The following is a 12286-nucleotide window of genomic DNA, read 5'->3' as shown; positions in this document are numbered from 1 at the left end:
CACTTTAATTTTTACTGGGAATTGAAGTTCTAGATTGCACATTCATAATCAGAGGTTATTGTGTGGGACAACAACGTGCAATACACATTATGCTCAGGAGATGGTGCTACAATACAACTGTAGGCATCAATTTTGATCAGAATGAAGGAAACATTAACGTTGATCATACAATAAAAAGCACTCGAATTAAACTCACATTTCAACTGTTCCTTTCTAAAGACTGTCAGGTTGCACCTATACTGTTGCGGTTCTCATTTTCTTATATACAGGAAACGGATGTGTTAACTCAGTCCAAGCAGAGACATTTGCATCCTCATGATAATGCACTTCTCTTTTTTTCCCACCATGGCAATAGATTGCGTGTGCTGTTTTCGATTGCGAGGTCTTTCTGGTACTGTACGTCATATAAAATGTGTGAAACATACAATGGTGGAAAAAGTACCGAATTGAGTAAAATAATTGAGTAAAAGTAAAGATTCCTTAATATAAAATGACTCAAGTGAAAGTCACCCAGAAAAATCCTACTTGAGTAAAAGTAAAAAGTAGAATTTTGGTTTTAAATATAATTAAGTATCAAAAGTAAATGTCATTTCTAAAATGTATTTAGGTATCAAAAATAAAAGTATAACCATTTAAAATTCCTTATATTATGCAAACCAGACGGCACGATTTTCTTGCTTTTTAAATTTACAGTTAGCCAGGGGCACACTCCAACACTCAGACATAATTTACAAAGTATTTGTGTTTAGTGAGTCTGCCAGATCAGAGGCAGTAGGGATAACCAGGTATTTTCTCTTTAAGTGGTGAATTAGACAATGTTCCTGTCCTGCTAAGCATTCAAAATGTAACTTTTGGGTGTCAGGGAAAATGTATGGAGTAGAAAATACATTATTTTCTTTAGGAATGTGGTGGAGTAAAAGTTGACAAAAATATAAATAGTAAACTACAGATGCCTCAAAAAAACTACTTAAGTGTAGTACTTTAAGTAAAAATACTTTAAGTACTTTACACCACTGGGTACATATTAAAGGTGATGCAGACTTTCAGCCTAAAATATTTTCCATCTATGTCCAACATTTTATTACACTTGCAACAATTTAGATAGAAAGCCAAAAAGAACCGGATAAAAGGGATTTCATTGTTAGTACTCCATAAAAGTGATGTATATTTTCTCCCTCTAAAAAGGACATTTTAACGTTGATCACTGACAGGAAGATGTGACATCACTGCAGTTAATTTGTTTTCCAAGCAAGGTTCAAGAGCAGGGCCCATAAATCATAGAGGTGGATGACGACCTTAGAGAAGCACTGGACCAGTGAGGGCACCATAGGTCCCGCAGTACTTCACAGGTAATTGAGTATTGATTGCATTATAATCAGAATCCTAAAGTGTTCATCCTTTGTGCTATTATTTTATCAATTGTGCAACTTGATGCTTTGCAAACAAACATTAAGAGGAATGTGTGGTATAAGTCCTGAAATGTATATTACCTATTGGAATCTACAAGCGCTCCCCTGGTATTTCTAACATTAACTGGATCGAAGCTTTACGTGCCTGCAACACAGAGAAGTACATAGGTATTTGTGGTATTAAATGGCAATAACAGAAAGTGGTGCCCATGACATAATAACTCAATAAATTCACGTTTTCAAGACAACCTTTGAGCTGCCTTTTAATCCTCAACAAAATTCAATTTTTCAAGCCGGTGAAAAGTAATTTCCATCACTTGCATTTCCTGTCCAAAGCATTCAAAGTATGACGTAGCTGTGAAAATGGCCTTTCACAATCCCCTCCGGTGTCTCCACACTTCTATCTTGGCATTTGTTCAAAACGAGCCGGTCATAATACCGTGAAAGAAATTATGCTGAATGCCTCAGTCATTCCAACGGTATACTATTATTGATGGTTAAACTGTGGCAAACTCCTCACAATTTTCTGCATGATAAACCATCACTCTGTGTGTCACTAGTCAGGTAATCTTTATTCAAGCTCCACCAGCGCCCACAGAGATGAAGCGAGCCGGCCATGTTCTTATGAAACTATGCAGTATTTTGTTTTTTTATGTATTATTTCTTACACTGTTACCCCAGGAAATCTTAAGTCTTATTACATACAGCTGGGAGATACTATTGGATATAAGAGCAACGTCAACTTACCAACATTATGACCAGAAATACTACTTTTCCGAAGCATATCCTCTGTTTGGTCTACCACCCAGGACAATGGATTGGATCCCAGCAGGCGACCCAAAACAAAGGCGCCGCAGAAGGGGCAGACGGAGCCAGGCTCCGTAGATGGGCACATCGCCCACCGCTCCCGAGTGTACTACTTGCCAATGTCCAGTCTCTTGACAACAAGGTAGACGAAATCCGAGCACGGGTTGCCTACCAGAGAGACATCAGAGACTGTAACATTCTTTGTTTCACAAATCATGGCTCACTCGGGATACGTTATCAGAGTCGGTACAGCCACCTGGTTTCTTCATGCATCGCACCGACAGAAACAAACATCTCTCTGGTAAGAAGAAGAAGGTGGTGTATGCCTTATGATTAACGAGACGTGGTATGATCATATCAACATACAGGAACTCAAGTCCCTTTGTTCACCTGACCTGGAATTCCTCAATCAAATGCCGACCGCATTATCTACCAAGAGAATTCTCTTCGACTATAATCACAGTCGTGTATATACCCCCCAAGCAGACACCTCAATGGCCCTGAAAGAACTTAATTGGACTCTATGTAAACTGGAAACCGCATATCCTGAGGCTACATTTATTGTAGCTGGGGATTTTAACAAGACTAATCTGAAAACAAGGCTCCCTAAATTGTTCCAGCATATCGAATGTGCGACCCGGGCCGGCAAAATCCTGGATCATTGTTACTCTATTTCCGCGACGCATACAAAGCCCTCCCTCACCCTCCTTTCGGCCAATCTGACCACGACTCCCAGCCTATAGAAAGAAACTAAAGCAGGAAACGCCCGTGCTCAGGTCTGTTCAACGCTGGTCCAACCAATCTGATTCCACACTTCAAGATTGCTTCGATCACGTGGATTGGGATATGTTCCGGATAGCGTCGAACAACAACATTGATGTATGCGCTGATTTGGTGAGCGAGTTTATTAGCAAGTGCATCGGAGATGTTGTACCCACAGCGTCTATTAAAACCTTCCCCAACCAGAAACCATTGATTGATGGTAGCATTCGCTCAAAACTGAAAGTGCGAAGCACTGCTTTTAATCAGGGCAAGGTGACCGGAAACATGACCGGAAACATACAGTGTACATATTCCCTCCGCAAGGCAATCAAACAAGCTAAGCATCAGTATAGAGAAAAAGTAGTCGCAATTCAACGGCTCAGACACGAGATGTACAGTGCCTTGCGAAAGTATTCGGCCCCCTTCATTGTCTTGTTGGAAGACAAATCTCCGTCCCAGTCTCAGGTCTTTTGCAGACTCCATCAGGTTTTCTTCCAGAATGGTCCTGTATTTGGCTCCATCCATCTTCCCATCAATTTTAACCATCTTCCCTGTCCCTGCTGATGAAAAGCAGGCCCAAACCATGATGCTGCCACCACCATGTTTGACAGTGGGGATGGTGTGTTCAGGGTGATGAGCTGTGTTGCTTTTACGCCAAACATAACGTTTTGCATTGTTGCCAAAAAGTTCAATTTTGGTTTCATCTGACCAGAGCACCTTCTTCCACATGTTTGGTGTGTCTCCCAGGTGGCTTGTGGCAAACTTTAAACGACACTTTTTATGGATATCTTTAAGAAATGGCTTTCTTCTTGCCACTCTTCCATAAAGGCCAGATTTGTGCAATATACGACTGATTGTTGTCCTATAGACAGAGTCTCCCACCTCAGCTGTAGATCTCTGCAGTTCATCCAGAGTGATCATGGGCCTCTTGGCTGCATCTCTGATCAGTCTTCTCCTTGTATGAGCTGAAAGTTTAGAGGGACGGCCAGGTCTTGGTAGATTTGCAGTGGTCTGATACTCCTTCCATTTCCATATTATCGCTTGCACAGTGCTCCTTGGGATGTTTAAAGCTTGGGAAATCTTTTTGTATCCAAATCCGGCTTTAAACTTCTTCACAACAGTATCTCGGACCTGCCTGGTGTGTTCCTTGTTCTTCATGATGCTCTCTGCGCTTTTAACGGACCTCTGAGACTATCACAGTGCAGGTGCATTTATACGGAGACTTGATTATACACAGGTGGATTGTATTTATCATCATTAGTCATTTAGGTCAACATTGGATCATTCAGAGATCCTCATTGAACATCTGGAGAGAGTTTGCTGCACTGAAAGTAAAGGGGCTGAATAATTTTGCACGCCCAATTTTTCAGTTTTTGATTTGTTAAAAAAGTTTGAAATATCCAATAAATGTTGTTCCACTTCATGATTGTGTCCCATTTGTTGTTGATTCTTCACAAAAAAAATACAGTTTTATATCTTTATGTTTGAAGCCTGAAATGTGGTAAAAGTTCTCAAAGTTCAAGGGGGCCGAATACTTTTGCAAGGCACTGTATGTGGCAGGGTCTACAGTCAATCACGGATTACAAAAAGAAAACCAGCCCTGTCGTGGAAATTGATGTCTTACTCCCAGACAAACTAAACAACTTCTTTGCTCGCTTTGAGGACAACACAGTGCCACTGACACGGCCCGCTACCAAAACCTGCGGGCTCTCTTTAACCGCAGCCAACGTGAGTAAAACATTTAAACGTGTTAACCCTTGAACGGCTGCCCAGACGGCATCCCTAGCCTCGTCCTCAGGGCATGCGCAGACCAGCTGGCTGGTGTGTTTAGGACATATTCAATCAATCCCTATCCCAGTCTGCTGTTCCCACATGCTTCAAGAGGGCCACCATTGTTCCTGTTCCCAAGAAATCTAAGGTAACTGATCTAAACGACTACACTCACTTCCGTCATGAAGTGCTTCGAGAGACTAGTCAAGGATCATATCACCTCCACCCTACCTGGCACCCTAGACCCACTCCAATTTGCTTACCGCCCAAATAGGTCCACAGACGACGCAATTGCAATCAGACTGCACACTGCCCTAGCCCATCTGGACAAGAGGAATACCTATGTAAGAATGCTGTTCATCGATTACAGCTCAGCATTTAACGCCATAGTACCCTCCAAACTCGTCATTAAGCTCGAGACACTGTGTCTCGACCCCACCCTGTGCAACTGGATCTTGGACTTTCTGGTGGACCGCCCCCAGGTGGTGAAAGTAGGAAACAACATCTCCAAGATCCAGAGATCTTCTGTTGAATCTGACAATTAATCTTAATGGTTGTACAGTCGTCTCAAATAAAACTGTGAAGGACCTCGGCGTTACTTTGGACCCTGATCTCTCTTTTGACGAACATATCAAGACTGTTTCAAGGACAGCTTTTTTCCATCTACGTAACATTGCAAAAATCAGAAACTTTCTGTCCAAAAATGATGCAGAAAAATGAATCCATGCTTTTGTTACTTCTAGGTTAAACTACTGCAATGCTCTACTTTCTGTCTGCCTGGATAAAGCACTAAATTAACTTCAGTTAGTGCTAAATTTTAATTATTTATTTGATTTATTTCACCATGTAGGCAAGTTGAGAACAAGTTCTCATTTACAATTGTGACCTGGCCAAGATAAAGCAAAGCAGTTCGACACATACAACAACACAGAGTTACACATGGAGTAAAACAAACATACAGTCAATAATACAGTAGAAACAAGTCTATATATGACGTGAGCAAATGAGGTGAGATAAGGGAGGTAAAGGCAAAAAATGGGCATAGTGGCAAAGTAAATACAATATAGCAAGTAAAACACTGGAATGGTAGATTTACAGTGTAAGAATGTGCAAAGTAGAAATAAAATAAGGGGGTGCAAAAGGAGCAAGATAAATAAATAAAATAAAATAAATACAGTAGGGAAAGAGGTAGTTGTTTGGGCTGAATTATAGATGGGCTATGTACAGGTGCAGTAATCTGTGAGCTGCTCTGGAAGCTGGTGCTTAAAGCTAGTGAAGGAGATAAGTGTTTCCAGTTTAAGAGATTTTTGTAGTTCTTTCCAGTCATTGGCAGCAGAGAACTGGAAGGAGAGGTGGCCAAAGAAAGAATTGGTTTTGGGGGTGACCAGAGAGATATACCTGCTGGAGTGTGTGCTACAGGTGGTTGATGCTATGGTGACCAGCGAGCTGAGATAATGGGGGACTTTACCTAGCAGGGTCTTGTAGATAACATGAAGCCAGTGGGTTTGGCGACGAGTATGAAGCGAGGGCCAGCCAACGAGAGCGTACAGGTCGCAATGGTGGGTAGTATATGGGGCTTTGGTGACAAAACGGATGGCACTGTGATAGACTGCATCCAATTTGTTGAGTAGGGTATTGGAGGCAATTTTGTAAATGACATCGCCAAAGTCGAGGATTGGTAGGATGGTCAGTTTTACAAGGGTATGTTTGGCAGCATGAGTGAAGGAGGCTTTGTTGCGAAATAGAAAGCCGATTCTAGATTTGATTTTTGATTGGAGATTTTTTGTTTGATATGGAAGGTAGAAGGTTCGAAGTTCCTCGGCGTACACATCACGGACAAACTGAAATGGTCCACCCACGTAGACAGCGTGGTGAAGAAGGCGCAACAGCACCTCTTCAACCTCGGGAGACTGAAGAAATTTGGCTTGTCACCAAAAATACTCACAAACATCATCCCGTAGCATCCCGTCAGGCTGTATTATCGCCTGGTACGGCAACTGCTCCGCCCACAACAGTAAGGCTCTCCAGAGGGTAGGGAGGTCTGCACAACGCATCAACAACCACCCGAGCCACTGCCTGTTCACCACGCTATCATCCAGAAGGTGAGGTCAGTACAGGTACATCAAAGCTGGGCCCGAACTGAAAAAAAGCTTCTATCTCAAGGCCATCAGACTGTAAAACAGCCATTACTAACATTGAGTAGCTGCTGCCAACATACTGACTCAAATCTCTAGCCACTTTAATAATCAAAAATGGGATGTAATAAATGTATCACTAGTCACTTTAAACAATGCCACTTTATATAATGTTTACATACCCTACATTACTCATCTCATATGTATATACTGTACTCTATACCATCAACTACATCTTGCCTATGCCGTTCGGCCATCGCTCTTCCATATATTTATAAATATATATTCTTATTCATTCCTTTGTTGTTGTGAAATTGTTATATTACTTATTAGATATTACTGCATGGTCGGAACTAGAAGCACAAGCATTTCGCTACACTCACATTAACATCTGCTATCCATGTATGTGACCAATAAAATTTGATTTGAAAGCGCTTTGAAGGGAAAAAAGTCTATGTTTTCTACCATAAACACTACAACACATGAACTTCATCCTCAGAAAATAACCCTAAACAAAGACAATTTTTTTGTTGAACCTGATTCGCAACACATCTATGACATCAGAGGCTGGCTCTACTTTCTGGGAGTGTATTTCCATAGAAGCTGGAAGCGCAGAATAAGGAAGTAGGCCTACCACTTTTGTCATCAGAAATTCAACCTCAATGTTTGCATGAGGCTTGCACTGTTAACACTATTTAGCCTATCAAACATCAGATGCAATGAAACTGTCTGACTATTTTACTATTTTGGGAAGCCATTCGAAGAGAAGTCACTTTCAGAGGCTGGAGAATAGTTTGACGACCTTGATGTTTAATATAGATGTTATTGCTCAGTATTTCAACTGAAGTACACATCCTTATTTTTTACATCCCAGATGATGAACAACATGCTTCAGACAGATGAGGCAAAGACAAGACATAATATAATAATAATAATATATGCCATTTAGCAGACGCTTTTATCCAAAGCGACTTACAGTCATGTGTGCATACATTCTACGTATGGGTGGTCCCGGGGATCGAACCCACTACCCTGGCGTTACAAGCGCCATGCTCTACCAACTGAGCTACAGAAGGACCACGTTATATCTCTTCAACAATTAACTGTTGCAGTTTCCCCACACACACACGTTTATTTACAGAAGCTGTACATCCAAAATTTGGAATATTTCTGGACTTGAGGCTACAGCATTTTCATGGCAGAATGGTATTCAAACTGTTTTGTATACTATAGAAAAAAAACATATATATATGAGCTCAAGTCCCCAAAATAAAATAAATTGTAAAGAGAAGTGCAAAAGTGTCTACCATAGAATCACACACAATGATAGGAGCTGTCATTGTCTATTTGCATGGCTTGGTCTGAACAGAAAGCAGTAAGAAAGGGATTTCCAGGTATCGGATATTGTCCTCCCTGTGAGTTGGACAGGACATTTAGAGGTATGTTCCTCATGGAGCTTTGAGGGATCTCAGTCTCCAAACACTTGTTCAGCAGTTTGTCTGAAACCCACTGACCTGGGCTATTTTGTCCCAGGCTCTGTAAAGACTGATAATCGACGTCACTCGGGGGGAGGCAGCATCCAGGGTCAGGCAGGCTGTGGTAACATGGATTCACATCGTAAATCAGTGGCTCGCTACTTTCCACATCCTGGAAACCCTTAAGTGGCAGTGGCACATCCATGAAGGCATCAGTTCCTCTCTTATTGTCCTTACCGACCGCCTCACTGAAGCTCTGATATCCAGCAACGACACTGATAACATTGTGAGGTTCGGACACATTGCTGTCATTAGAGCCATAGATCAGACTGGTGTCCTCTGCTGACGTGGTAGTCTCTGAATCATCACTGGTGCCATCACACGGGTGATATGAAAACTCTGTTTGCAAGACGGGTCCACAGTTAGTGGACAAGTTAAGGTCTTGTTGACCAGTACCAAGAAACAGCTGTGGATGGGCATTTTTCAACACTTCAGCCTCACCAGAATGGTAGGAGGAGTTACAAAAGAGCAGAGGCTGCATAGGAAATGAGGATGTCTTGCCTGTTGTTAACTCTTGAATGGAGTTGAGGGGCACTGAGGGGGAGTAGGTAATATTGTTGTAACAAGACGACCCACAAGAGCCTCCAGACTCACTCATAAAATGAAGAGGATTGTAGTCAGATGAACACACACCAATGTCTCTATTTGGCTCAGGGCAGTTCATTTGTGTACCATCATCTGTCATAGCAGGGGCTAAGATTAATGACTGAGGATTCTCGTCCAAAGGAACAAGGCTGGGAAAGACTTTGCTCAGGGCCTCTTGAAGATGGCTAATGATCTGCACATTACTAGGTTCAGGGCTCATAGAACATGTGTGGGCATAACCCAGGGAAGATGATGAGTCAAGCTCTGAGCCACTACCTCTTCCACTGCTCCCATCTACTATTGAGGGGTTTGTCCTGTAGGGAAAAGACAAGCGGGTAACTTACAGTGAATTAAAGCTTATTTCCATTGCAAGGACTAGATTGCCCACACAAATAGGGCTGAACCTGAAGACACCTTTTCATTTTTCTATGTTTATAGTGCAACTATAAGCTCACCATGTTTTTCCTTCAGTGTCCATTTTTGAAGAATCAACATAGATGGAGGACAAAGGTATTTTGGGAGGAGACAATACCTGTGGTGGAGAACAAACATCACTGAATGCAAATACACAAATGGAAGGAATTACAGTATGAAAGTAATGAAGGTTTACAGTTTATTTAAACATAGAATATTTAAGCAATAAGGCCTGAGGAGGTTTGGTAAATGGCCAATATACCATGGCTAAGGGCTGTTCTGTTCTGCACAACGCAACGCAGAGTGCCTGGACAAAGCCCGTAGCTGTGGTATGTTGGCCATATAGCTCAAACCACTGAGGTGCCTTATTGCTATTCTAAACTAGTTACGAATTTAACTATTCTAAAATAGTTTATTTATTTATTGTCATACCCATGGTATACGGTCTGATATACCACGGCTTTCAGACAATCAGAATTCAGGGCTCAAACCACACAGTTTATAATTGGAGATGGAGCCTCACCTTAGGCACTCCTGGAACCATATACAAAAGGTCTGGGTTTGAACATTTAGGAATATTATCCCACAACTTGGTTTTGAGTCTGCAGAGGGGCGAAATAGAACGATTTGAAAGCCTATAGGGCCCATATGAAGCTGTATGATAACAAATGTTTGTGGAAACAGACATACTGTCACCTACAGACATGTCAGGACAACTTACCTAACACTGCACCAAAATAAAGCACTTGTGATGATGATAACAGCAATGCAACTGAAAACAATGACAATCTGGAGTACTTTCCGAGATGATGCAGCTGTGGAGCAGAGAAGAATATACAATGAGCTACAAGGTGAAAGTGAAATTAAGGTTTGAAAACCCATGGATGATAAATCTAATTTAGTCACTTACGGCTGGTGAATTCCAACTCTTCACTCCAGTCACTGAAACGGCTGCTCATGTCAGTATAAGTTCTGACCTTCAGAGCATAAATGGTGTTTGGCTCCAAGTCTCTGCCAAGTAATTCATGGGAAGTTGTTGAGTCATTTTTGGACACCTGTCGGAACAAAGGAAAGGGTCAGAGGGAATGTTGTCATTGTGATGTGACAGCGAACGGGGGAATGCTGTATATCACCCTCCTTTACCTCATCTGTTTCTCCTTTCTTTCTGTAGCTCAATTCGGCAATCAAGTCCTTAGAAAACGGTGCATCATCAGGGTAGTTTGTCTTCCATTTGACCAGGAAATTCCCATTTTCTGTTCGTTTCACCTCTTGGACTGTGGGGGTTTTGGGTTTTACTGTATAGGACAATGACAGGGATGGTTTGACATATCAATCAAATAAAGAATGGTTTAATTTCATGCAATATTCTTTATAACAGTAATTAATTTTCAAATAGCAATCTGCATATGTAGATGCAACTCACTGCTGCATTTGATACAGAGGATTTTGGAATTTAGGCGCTTCCCAGAATTCCAAAGTGTTGCATTAAACTCCTCCCCAATAATAAGGACCATTGGATCAATAGAGCATCCACATTTGAAAACATCATTGGACCTCTCCTTTTCCTTGAAAGTACAATCATTATGGCCTCTGGGAAATAAGTTGAATAATAATGCAGTTTTTAAATTAAATAGGACTTCTTGGTGAGATTAACATTGACAATAGAAAAACTTAAACAATCATAAACTTACATATTTTGCGAGCCCAATAATTTCAATGTCATGTTGTATTCAGCGCACTTAGACTTGTCAGTTGTAAAATGACAAACCATACTTTCGTCATAATCGTTGAAACATTGAAGATTTCCGTCACTCATTGCTACAAGTAATTAACAAACAAAAAGCTTGTCAAATGTTAATCATGATCAGGCAAAAATACTGAGGTTAAATCTAATTACATGTTTATAGGCTATATACAAAAGACTGCTTACCATCATCAGCTATCAAAGTCCCAAAGTTTGTGAATATAATAATCAATAGAAACATTGTTGCTGAATACTTTAGAGTAAACCACACAGTATAATTCAATCTGAAATCGGAAAGAGAAAATGTTTCATGTTAGTGGTTAATTCCTGCATATTAAAATAGACTACACGTAGGCTAAATGTGAAGAAGTAAGTGACTATTAATTCAGTAATACGGTTTTTGTGGGTCTGCAGTGGTTGCTTTTGTTAATAGACCTAACTTTCCCACTAGATTCCCTTGATTACATAGAGATATAGCAAATCGAAAGTCACTCACCCACACAATGATATATTATAATTTTGAGGAAGTACTCATTCCTTTGAAAGAACAAAGAAAAAACAATTAATCTATAAAACAGTATATAGTCTTCATACGATCTACAGTGGTAACAATCATTTGTCACTTTACACAAATAGAAAGAGCTGCTGTTTTGACAACGACGAATTGCTTACTAGAAATTACAAATCCAATAGGACACACCTTTCATGGGAAGTTCGCCCCCCTTCCTTGTATGACGATGTCGCACGCACGTACGCTTTATTTTTGTTTTATGGTTGATTACCAACTTCGAATTCCATCAATGAAATCTTAATAATATTGCAATAATAACTTAATCTATTGTCGGGAAGTCCGGTTTCAGATAAAGACATGGAACACCGAGCCACATAGTTTCCAAGCTAAACCATAGCTACTGTACTATGTTTGTCTTTTTGCTTGAGACGCTTTTGGTCTACCAGTCCGCTTGGGGGCGGTAGCACCTTGGCTTCAAGATGGTTTTCCAGAAACACCGTAAATTTAACTACAGAGGAAGAGGTAGACCCGTGCAAGCAGTGATGCCAATTTAGCAATTTTGTTGCTAGATTTAGCAAGTTTTCAGAGTACCCTGGCAACTTTTTTTTCAAACA

At 40.9% G+C, this 12286-nt stretch overlaps 1 protein-coding gene across 2 annotated transcripts; it reads right to left on the bottom strand.

Annotated features, from left to right (window-relative positions):
• Positions 1 to 7671: 7671 nt before the first annotated feature.
• LOC123999645 lies at positions 7672 to 12085 on the bottom strand. Of its 2 annotated transcripts, none has more exons than XM_046305609.1 (11): positions 11834 to 12085; positions 11658 to 11698; positions 11348 to 11445; positions 11109 to 11235; positions 10841 to 11007; positions 10561 to 10712; positions 10328 to 10472; positions 10139 to 10232; positions 9941 to 10019; positions 9459 to 9535; positions 7672 to 9317 (listed from the first exon to the last, which is right to left on the bottom strand). In XM_046305609.1, the coding sequence occupies exons 3-11, from the start codon at positions 11400 to 11402 to the stop codon at positions 8198 to 8200; spliced, it is 2016 nt and encodes a 671-aa protein (XP_046161565.1). In that variant the 5' UTR covers positions 11403 to 11445; positions 11658 to 11698; positions 11834 to 12085; the 3' UTR covers positions 7672 to 8197. The 2 variants fall into 2 exon arrangements, with proteins under 2 accessions (XP_046161565.1, XP_046161564.1); XM_046305608.1 differs by having other exon boundaries at positions 11862 to 12085.
• Between the last annotated feature and the right edge of the window lie 201 nt (positions 12086 to 12286).

Source organism: Oncorhynchus gorbuscha, linkage group LG16 (genome assembly GCF_021184085.1).
Source record: "Oncorhynchus gorbuscha isolate QuinsamMale2020 ecotype Even-year linkage group LG16, OgorEven_v1.0, whole genome shotgun sequence".
Taxonomy (NCBI): Eukaryota; Metazoa; Chordata; class Actinopteri; order Salmoniformes; family Salmonidae; genus Oncorhynchus; species Oncorhynchus gorbuscha.
Note: the sequence above shows the minus strand (reverse complement) of the source record. Positions and strands in the feature narration are given on the sequence as shown.